The sequence below is a fragment of the Alligator sinensis genome, unplaced genomic scaffold, assembly GCF_000455745.1.
Source record: "Alligator sinensis unplaced genomic scaffold, ASM45574v1 scaffold619_1, whole genome shotgun sequence".
Taxonomy (NCBI): Eukaryota; Metazoa; Chordata; order Crocodylia; family Alligatoridae; genus Alligator; species Alligator sinensis.
The window spans coordinates 1,051,646-1,062,278 of record NW_005842134.1 but is presented as its reverse complement, the minus strand read 5'-3'; the positions used below and the strand labels follow the sequence as shown (position 1 = coordinate 1,062,278).

The following is a 10,633-nucleotide window of genomic DNA, read 5'->3' as shown; positions in this document are numbered from 1 at the left end:
GCTCTTCCAGGCTCAGAGACTTTCCCTGCTCATGGGCCCCCTCCCCAGTCCCACAAATGGGATTTGAGGAATGAGGGGCTCAGTTGTGCACAGTGCTCTCTGTGGTGGGGCTGGGCTGGGCCATGTGCCGGCCATCTCCTCATCTGGACTGTATTTCAGAAACGCGCCCAAGACATGAAGAACCCAGTGCTGGGAACTGGAGCAATATTTATTTTCCTTCCCAAAGCCCCAACCTGCTTCTTGTTGGCATTTCTCATAAATATGCACTGACATAGCAAATTGCTGGGCTCTGTGAGTGTGCCCTGGAGTCGCCAGGGGGGGACCATGTATTCCAGAGGTGAGGGGGAGAGCAGGGTGGGATGAGCTGTTTGGAGAAGGATCGGGGGCCAATGCTGGGAGGGAGGAAGTGATGAAAAATACATCTTGCTTCCTCCACTCCCAAATAACCTTGTTTGCTTATGAAGAAAGCTTCAGCTGTAGTGCTTTGGGCTGTGCACCTTTTGGGTCTTGGTAGCTAAGTGGGATCAGGGCTGGTGAAAGCTTGGATGGGAGACCTGGGCTTCTAGGGTTGCTGGCATTTGTGCAGAGGCTGGCACAGTTGCTTGGTAGGAGGCATGCTGTGAGTGTTCCCCTGGATCCAAGTTGGCAGCACCCGAGATGTTTATCCTTCAAGAGTCCTCCAGCCTAGCTCCTTGCCTCCAGGCTCTGTGGAACAGCTCCTCAGGAAGTGCTCCTCATGGTGCTAATCTCTGCTCAGCCCTGCACTGCAGCTGCCCTCTTCCTGCTGCAGGCTCCTGTTCCCCAGCCCCACACAGGCAGCCTGCCTGTTTGCACAGCTCTGATCAACCAACTATAGAAGGATCTTCAGCTTCAGCCACATCCTGTTTGGGGATGAGCCTGGGAGACAGCCAGTGGGAACAAGTGGAGTCTGTCCTCACCTTGCTGTACGTGTGCTGGTCATGGAGGCATGGGTCAGTCTGGAAGCTCCAGACTTGGATGGGAACTCCTCAGTGTCCTGGCATTCCTCTGCCATTGTGTGCCATGGCCCTTGGAGTGAGCTAGGTTGACCTGACCCAGAGCTTCTGGCTTTACCCCAGTGTGGAGCCTGGGAAGTGGGTGAAGTGAGTCAAACAGCTCATCTCCTTCCTGATTTGCTGCAGAGAGGGTGTTGGGCAGGTTGGGCTCCATCATGGCAATGAGCTGTCACTGATGACCCATCTCAATGTCATGTCAAGATGGAGCACAGCCTGTTTAGCCATCTGGGCCTGCAGTGGGCTCTCCCTGCCCACGCCAGGCTGGGACTGTTGGAAACCCAGTGCAGGATGGCTGTCTTCTCCATGCTATACTGCAGTGCTCTGGGACGTGGCTTCATCCACCTCTAGGTACCCAAGGAAATAGAACCAGAGGCGTGCTCCAGCAGCACAGGCCTCTTCCTGAAGCTGAAGGATATTATGTGGCAGGACTCTGCCATATCTGGAGAGGCACTGGTGAAGGCTAATGATAACAGCAGGGCACTGGGCCTTTGGACATTGCCTCCTGGCTCTGTTCCAGGCTAGCTGTTGTGTTAGACAAGCCTTTGTCAGCTCATCCTGTAGCTGGGAATTGTCCCCACTTCTTTAGTTACATGGCTGGCAGGTTCAGTGGTGGTTTCTAGGATGGGGGAGAAGAGAAAGAGGAGTATAGGGATGGTCAGATTTTTTTTCATGAAGAGTTTGTGGATTAGTTAAGGTGTTTTTTTCACAAGTGCCACTTCTGCAGGAAATCTGGATGTATAGTGGACAAAAGGAAAACTGAAGTATTGAGGTACGCGAGGGCACTGTGGGAGTTGTAGTTTAGGGGCTTTCTGATCCCATTCTGCTTTGTGGCTGGACTACATCTCTCATCATGGATGACAGCCACACAGTGGTCCCTCCTCCATATACACACGTTCTTCCTGAGGAGAGAAATAGGTGCGGTGTAGGAATTGGAGGTTGAACTCCGTATCACCAGCCCAGACTGATCCAGATCTCAAGCTGAGCCCTCTAAAAGTTATGGGATTAAGATCAAATGTGTGTCTTTCATTTGCCTTCTATATTTGAGCCTTTTGGGGACATTTAGGTCATATTTCCAAGACTTAAGGATTTGTCCCCATTGCCAGCACCCAGGCATGCTCGGGGTTTGAGGAGTCCTACTGAGCCCTCTGCCCAGGTACTGGGTACTTGTGTGTGGTGCCTCCAAGCCCTAGTTGTTGGCATGAGCATCCATACTGCAAGTCCCAGCCCAGGAGTTCCTGTACTCCAGTCCTGGCCCCAGGATTTATTCTGGGCCCCTGTGCCACGGGCAGCAGAGGAGGTACAATGCAGTTTGCAGTTGCATGGAGTCCCCCAGCCTCTCCAGCTGCCTCCTGCTGCACAGGCTAAAGGCAGGGTAGAATTGCACCTTGTAGACTAACAAGATCAGAGATACAGGAGCTTTTGTAAGCAGCAGCTCACTTTATCAGGCATGCAGCCAGTGTGCCCTGTGCAGTGGGGATGACCTGGCTGTGTTCAGCATTGTGATTGTGATTGGAGAAATTGGTCATTGTTAGTGGAGAGATTCTGAAACTGCATGTGGCTTAGTCATAGCTTCTCTGTGTGTTATTGTCCTTTTCTGGGCTGTGGACATAGTTGCTCATGCACAGTGGTACGTGCAGTAACCTCATTTCTTGGGGCTGTTGTCCTTTGGAAACTTGCCCCTGCTGGCCATCTTGCCCCTGGATTTCATAGACATTAGAGCTGGAAGGGAACTCAGAAGATCATCGAGTCCAGCCCCCTGCCCAAAGGGTAGGAAGTCAGCAGGGGTCATAGGATCCCAACAAGATAGACATCCAAATGTCTCTTGAAGGCGTTCAAGGTAGGTGCTTGAACTACCCCCGGCAGCAGTATATTCCAAACCTTGGGGGCTTGGACAGTAAAGAAGCTCTTCCTTATGTCCAGCCTGAACAGTCATGGATAACACCCCTGATAAACTTATAGGCAGCCACCAGATCACCCCTGAGCCTGTGCTTTTCCAGGCTGAAGAGTCCCATGGCTCTCAGCCTGTCATCATAAGGTCTGTTTTCCTGACCTCTGATCATGTGCGTGACTCTCCTCTGCACTCTGTTAAGCTTCTCCACGTCTTTTTTTGAATTGTAGAGCCCAAAACTGGATGCAGTACTCTAGCTGCGGCCTCACCAGGGCCGAGTACAATGGAAGAATGACATCCTGGGATTTGCTCAAGAAGCATCTATGGATGCAAGCCAGTGTTTTGCTTGCTTTACTGGCTGCAGCATCACACTGAAGGCTCATGTTCATCTTGTGGTCAATCATGACCCCTAAGTCCCTTTCGTCTGAAGTGCTAGCCAGCATAGCACTGCTGAGCCTATAAGCATGCTGCAGGTTTTTCCTCCCAAGGTGGAGAACCTTGCATTTTTTGGTGTTAAATGCCATCAGGTTCTCACCTGCTCATTTCTTGAGCCTGTCGAGGTCAACCTGGATTGCCCTCCTGTCCTCAGGTGTGGATGCTTTACCCCAAAGTTTGGTGTCGTTTTCGAACTTGGCCAGTCTGCTTCTGACACCAATGTCCACATCATTAATGAAGATGTTGAACAATATAGGCCCAAGGACAGAGCCTTGAGGGACCCCACTGGTCACAGGGCACCATGACAATTGAATTCCATCAACCACCACTCTCTGGGTCCGACCATGTAGCCAATTCCCCAGCCAGCAGATTGTGGAGAAGCCAAGGCCGCAGTTAGCCAGTTTTGCCAAGAGGTGATCATGGGATACCAGATGGAGGGGTTTTTAAAAGTCAAGATATATGATATCAATCTCTTCCCCCTTGTCCAGGTGATAGGTTACCTGGTTGTAAAAGGAAATAAGATTGGTCAAGCAAGACCTACCTGCAACAAGCCTGTGTTGACTATCCCTCAGGATGTTGCCATCAGTCAGTTTGTTGAGAATGGTCTCTTTGATAATCTTTTCTAGGACCTTCCCCAGGATAGAGGTCAGGCTAGTTTGCTGGGTCCACTTTCCTCCCCTTCTTGAAGATAGGCACCACATTGGCCTTCTTCCAATTGTCGGGCACTTCACCAGAGCACCAGGAATTCTCAAAGATTTGTGCCAAGGGCTGGGCTATGATGCTTGCCAGCTCGAGTACCCTGGGGTGTAAGCTGTCGGGGCTGGCTGACTTGAAAGTATCCAGCCTGTCAAGGTGTTCCTTCGCATGGTCAGCATTGATGGAGGGTAAGGAATCTCCCTCACCCAGGCCTTCCTGTTCCGTAATGAGTGGGGGCATCCCTTGGGACTGATGAAAGACTGACACACAGTACCCATTGAGCAAGTTGGCTTTTTCATGGGTGTCAGTTGTCAGATGTCTCATCTGGTTTAGCAGGGGTCCAATGCTGCCCTACCTTTTCCTCTGGTCCCTCCTGCCGCAAAGCTTCCACTGGCCACCCTGCTTCCGAGAGCTCAGCCTGCCTGGGTACTGGAACTAGGCAGAGTCTGGTGTGGCAGCATTGGCACAATGACCTGGATTTGTAGGGTGCACAGATCTTGGGCTGCATGTGGGAGCAGACCTGACTCTGTACTTGAGGCTTGATACCTATCCTTTTTTCACTTCTTCCTGCTCGGACTTCAGTGGCAGAGGGCACCACAGTCAGATGGATTGCCTACACAGTCAGATGGATTGCAAATTGGCTGAAGGGTTGTACTTGGAGGGTAGTGGTGGACGGGTCGTCTTTGACCTGGAGGGAAGTGAGCGGTGGAGTCCCCCAGGGCTCGGTCCTTGGGCCCGCACTGTTCAATTTCTTTATTAGTGACTTGGATGACAGGGTAAAAAGCAGCCTGTTTAAATTTGCTGATGATACCAAAATTTGGGGTGAGGTGGGCATGCTAGTAGGGAAGGACAGATTACAGCAGGACCTGGACAGGTTACAGGGGTGGACTAAAGAAAATAGGATGAGTTTCAATAGTGACAAGTGCAGGGTGCTGCACTTGGGCAGTAGGAACCAGCAGCACACTTATAAGCTGGGAAACTCTCTTCTCGAGAGCATGGTGGCAGAAAGAGATCTTGGAGTCATTATTGACTCCAAGATGAACATGGGTCGACAATGCGAGGTCACGGTCAGTAGGGCTAACTGTACCTTGTCATGCATCTCAGGTAGGGCCAAGGAGATGATCCTCCTCTATGCGACACTGGTCAGGCTGCAGCTGGAGTACTGTGTTCAGTTCTGGGCACTGCACTTCAGGAGGGATGTGGACAGCATTGAGAGGGTCCAGAGGAGGGCCACTCGCATGATCAGGGGGCAGCAGGGCAGGCCCTACAAAGAGAGGCTACGGGACCTTAACCTGTTCAGCCTTCGCAAGAGAAGGCTGAGGGGGTACCTGTTGGCGAACTATAAACTCACCATGGGGGACCAGCAGGGTTTGGGAGAGACCCTGTTCCCCCTAGCAGCCCTCGGGGTAACAAGGAATAATGGCCACAAATTGTTAGAGGGTAGGTTTAGACTAGACATCCGAAGGCACTACTTCACAGTCAGGGTGGCTAGGATCTGGAACCAACTTCCAAGGGAAGTGGCGATGGCTCCTACCCTGGGGGGCTTTAAGAGGAGGCTTGATGACTACTTGGCTGGGGTCATTTGAGCCCGGTTTTCTCTCTTGCCCAGGGCAGGGGGTCGGACTTGGTGATCTACAAGGTCCCTTTCGACCCTACCGTACTCAGGGGCTGGCTCTCGGTCTGTCTGGACAGCTCTACCTTGTTTCTCAGGGGTGTCTCTTTGGAGCTGTGCTGGTTTGAGACTGTTAACTTTTTATGAGCTCCCCTGTGTCAGGGATGCATCTCTGTATCTGGTCCTCCTCTATCCCATTTGGCTCCAAGCTTTGGGCTCAAGCATTGAACTTCCTGATCCCCTCCCTCCAGCCTGGGGTCTTTGCATCAGCACTGGGGGGGTGGGGCTTTGCTTTTGCCCACACTCTATCAGGTATCAGACCATTCAGCACACTGCTGGGTATGATTTGTCCTTCTGGGGGACTGCTATATCAGGGTGTGTCTAAGTGCTTGGTTTGGTCTCCTGCCAGGTACAGATACAGCATTTGTAGCTTTCTGCTGTGCTTCCTGGCACTGCCCTGCCATGGAGATGATGGGGATCTACTCTGCAAAGCCTGTTCTCTGCCTGTCTGTGCTGATCCTGGTAGTGCTTTCCAGTGGTGGGGTTTTTGTTTAAAGTGAAGCAAGACTTATGATCCAGAGCATGCCCTTGTAGCATTTTTGGCCTCTCTGGGCTAGCAGGCTAGAGCAGATAGGCTTAGTTCCCCTCCCCCACGGAGGCCAGACCTGCCCACTCTGGCAGCCACAATGTCCCAAACATTTGCTGCTGCATGGCATGTGTGAATGTGCTGACGGCATGGGCAGGGGCTGCCTGGAGAGGGGGCTCCGGACACCAGCTTGGCATTTCAGCCACACAAAGGCTTCTTGTGCTGTCCAGAACCCGCTGAGGAATCTGCAGGGAGAGACATTTTTCTTCTGCTCCCTTTATTTGCTAAGAAATTCATGTGACTGGGGCGGGGGAGGGAGGCCAAGCCCAGCTGGGTTGCTTGGTTCAGTGCTCCCCTGTTCCAGTCTGGCCCTTTTCAAGCTCTGGACACCCCAGGCAGGAGTGCCTCATTCTGTGTGGTGCTTCACTCGAGAGACCAGCATAACACTTCTGATCCCAGAGAGGCCAATCCCAACGATCGCCTCCGCTTTGGAATTTAGCTGCATCTGTCGACCAGAAGGACAGGACCTTGTGGAAGGCAGTAGGAGCTGGTTAGTGCCCTGGCTGCCCTGCTACTAAAGGGCCCTATCCCTAGCACCCTGCATGGACAGGAGCATGCAGAAAGGAGCTCTCAGGTTGTTGGGCTGAGGTGGGTCCTGGGAGCTGCCTCTGGGGTTGGGGGCTGGAGATGTGAAAAACGGCTCTTCCTATGGATAATGGAGTAATGTCACGTGGTCAGCAGGCGGAGGGTCCCCTCTACCATCTGCCCAAGGGAGCGGCTGTGATGGAGCACATGGGGGTCCTCAGCAATGAAGAGGTTAAAGCCCTTTGGGGGTATCAGTCAAGGGTGCCGGAGTCAGCTGTCCGTGACTTGCAGGGGGCGCTGTGTGGAGGGCATGGCTGGTGGGTGGAGGCGGCAAGGGCATCAGGCAGGGCCATGGTATGTGCAGTTCTTGGAGGGGTTAGCTGGTCTCAGGCTGTCACATGCCAGGCTGTGCTGAGGCTGGGGCTTGTCCCTGCTGCTGACTGCTCTGTGGATGGGTTTAGCTTGGGTCTCCCCTGCTGGCAAATCACAGACCCAGTGAAATTATGGGATGTGGAACCCTGGGGGGTGCGTTCATGGCCCAGGCCTTAACCCTGACCCTGGCACGTGCCTGTGGCAGCACCCGCTCAGTGCAGAGCAGCAGGAAGCAGCCAGCCAGGGGAAAGGCATGGAACACTGCTTGGGTGCTTAAAGCCTGCTGGCTGCCATTGTCTCTGGTACTGCTGGCAGCCACAGTCTGGGATACAATCCAACGCTCCGGCAGGGCAAGGAATGCCAGTGCCTGGTGCCCTCTGCAAGCAGGAGAGCGCTGCTTTGCACCTGGGCAGCCCTGCTCCTGGCACATAGCTCCAAGGAGGCTGTCTCCTTGCCAGCAGTAAACAACCGCCTGAGCTTGCCTAACGTGTATGGGCATGGTGAATGGGCTCAATCCTCTCCTCCACTGGCAGACATTGGGGTGGCTCTAGGGTAGGCTGCATCTGGTGCATGCTGGCCCTAGGTCTGGCACTGTGCACTTCACTCTTTGAATCCACTGAGGCTGTTGATTTTTGTTTTCTCTGTTTATGCCACAGTCATTAAATCCATCCTTCCTCATCTGGTCTCTATTAACCCCTGTCCCAGCAGCAGGCGGGAAGTGGCATACGCAGTGCACAGCAGAGCATGCAATCAGGAGCCTTCCTGGGGCAGGGCTCAGGAGGCTGGGCCCAGGAGAGAGGTTTAATGAGAGCATCCACAGCATGTTAGAGCAGGCAACGCTGGCCAGATGAAGAGGCTCTCTCCCCTGCTTCTCTCTGAACCACGAGCAGAGCCCAGCTGACACAAGGGGTCAGCTCAGCTCTGCCAGGGCCATGGCATTCCCAACTGCCTGGTGTCTCTGACTGTGTTCTCTGCTGTAGTACATGGCCAGGGGATCTGATCCACCAGTGAAATATCCTTCTCCTAAGAAATTGTGTCCTCATATGAGCCACCCCTGCCATGAACCTCTCTCATGATGCTTTATCAGGATGATTCCCTTTGCTCAGTGCAAGGGTGTCAAATGTATGGCCCATGGACTGGATCCAGCTTGCAGGGATCCTGGAGGAGCCAGGAATTCAGGGACAGGGCCCACTGCTGAAATTCAGGGTACAGAGCCCTTCTGGAGACTAATTTTGATGGTAGGGGGTGAGCAGTAGCTGTGTTGACCCTGTGGCTCCCTGATGCTCCTTATCTAGATCCAGACTTCAAGGAGCCCCGTGGTCCAGATCCAGCCCCATGGCGGGGCAAACCAGTTTGACTCTCTTGCCTAAGTGGAGGTTCTTTCTCTCTTTGTTTCATAACATGCCTGTCACAGCAGTGTCTGGTGCAGGATTGACAGGCCTAGTCTTAAAACAGCTTGTGGCAGAGCTGTCCGGGGCCTTGACTCTGCAGCTGCCTGTTCTGGGGAGGCCAATTGTGGCTTTTGTGGTGTGGACAATTGTCCCCTTAGAACCAAGCTGAGATCCTCCAGACCACATGGAGGAGTGGCCATGGGGATGTGCTGGGGGTTGGGGAGAGCCAGCTCTGATTCCTGCTCCACTCTCCCTCCCTTCCAAGCATGCTGTGTTAATTAACAGTGCTGGCTAGCTGGCCTGGAGATGAGATTATACTCCCGGCTTACTAGAGCGCAGATGGTAAGTGAATCGGTGCAACAGTTAGACATAATAAAGGCCTGGCATGCCCTGTTGGATGGTGACTGGAGCCAGGTGGAGCTTTCAGGGGCCCTCTTGGTCCTGAATAGCTGTGAGTGAGGGAAAACAGTGGAAGCAGCCTGTCCCACTGGAGCCAGCTGAAGCACCCCAGGAATGGCTCCGCAGCATTTGCCCAGTCAGCCCCTGGGTGGGCAAGGGCTCTGGGCATGACTTGATGGATGTGGAGAGGTGCATGACTTGTTCTGCTGCTCCTTGCTTGTGCCCTTTTAACTCCCTGATGTGCTAGCGCCCTCCTGTAGACAAAGTGGATGCATGGTGGGTTTTATTAAGTGTGGCTTGTTTCCATCCTTGATTTGGCTCCACACAGCTGAGTGCTTGAGGCAAGGGAAGGGACATGGAGATAGGATTGTAGTAGCCCTGCAGGGCTTTGGGTTTCCATGGCTAATGCATCGGTGTCTCTAGCCTCTCCACCAAGCAGGGTCTGTCTGGAAGGCTGGCTCAGAGTCTCTGCAACAGGGTGGGGGTTGCTGTCATCCTGGCCTCAGCCAGCTGAGCCCTTCTGCTGGATGGCAGGTCTCTGCGCACAGTGGGCATTGATGATCCAAGGGGCAGCTCCCTTTAACCCAGGAGAACAATTATCCTGTCCCCCGCTGGGCCTGGGAAGAAGGGAGGGGGCACGGGTGATGCTGGTGTTGGGGTGTGGTGGGGGAGGCTTCACTGGTGCTGGATGCTGGCGCTTGTCATGTCGGGATGGAGGGAGCCCTGGTAATGTGGGACCAAGTATCTGGGCTTGGATTCTGCTGACATGCCTGTCTCTGAGCACCTGAGCTTGGCTGCTCCTCAGCCATTGTGGGCAAGGGCTGGCTAGTGAGTGTGCAGATACACATTCCCTGCCTAGCCAGTCAGAGCTGTAGCAGAGCACCACAGAGCTGTAGCGTCTCCAGGAAGCTGGGAGATCCTTTGGCACAGCTGCCTCCTGGCTTGTCTGATCTTCTGGCTCTGTGTTGTCTCCAGATTGAGGATGGCGGCAAAGCAGCCCTGTCCAGGAAGATGCGGACTGGGGATGAGCTGGTGAACATTAATGGCACTCCTCTGTATGGCTCCCGGCAGGAGGCCCTCATCCTCATCAAGGGCTCCTACAGGACGCTGAAGATGATCATCCGCAGGTAGGGCCAGCTGGCAGTGGCATAAAGCAGGTAGATATGAAATGGCTAAGAGTGGCTTTGAGCTGGGTCAAACTTGAATTGTGCTAATGGGAGGAATGGTGGGGAGATGCATGCAGTGGTTGAACAGAGCCTTGGTCCTGAAGTTGAGTCTGCAATGCCAGGCCCTAGGGGAGGACAGACGGAGGAAGCCATCAGGTGTCTTGCTAGCTGAGAAATCTGTACCCCAGTCCCAGGCATGCTGGGGAGCTCTCCGAGGCAGCTGGGCTGTGGGTCTGTGTGCAGGCACCCCTCAATCCCCTGACAGGCGTGTAGTATATGCTGTGAGTTGTGCCAGCAGCATCCCCGGAAACCACGGGGCTGAGGGGTTGTCCCAGAAAGCACAGGCCCTGTTCATCCTGTTGGAGGGAACTGTCTGTGCCACTGACTCAGCTTCAGCCAGCTGCATGTTGGGAGCCCTGTGTCTGGGCCTGAAGCCAGGGCTGGCCTTGTTGTGTATGGGGTCAGAGGA

At 53.8% G+C, this 10,633-nt stretch overlaps 1 protein-coding gene across 1 annotated transcript in view; it reads left to right on the top strand.

Moving 5' to 3' along the window:
* SHROOM4 (shroom family member 4) overlaps nucleotides 1-10,633 on the top strand; it is a gene marked incomplete at its 5' end in the record, with an annotated part of 63,199 nt that overhangs the window by 18,346 nt on the left and 34,220 nt on the right. Inside the window, one exon of the mRNA XM_025205951.1 lies at nucleotides 9,974-10,125. Within this exon, the coding sequence (XP_025061736.1) occupies nucleotides 9,974-10,125 (152 nt within the window). The remainder of the gene's footprint in view (nucleotides 1-9,973; nucleotides 10,126-10,633) is intronic.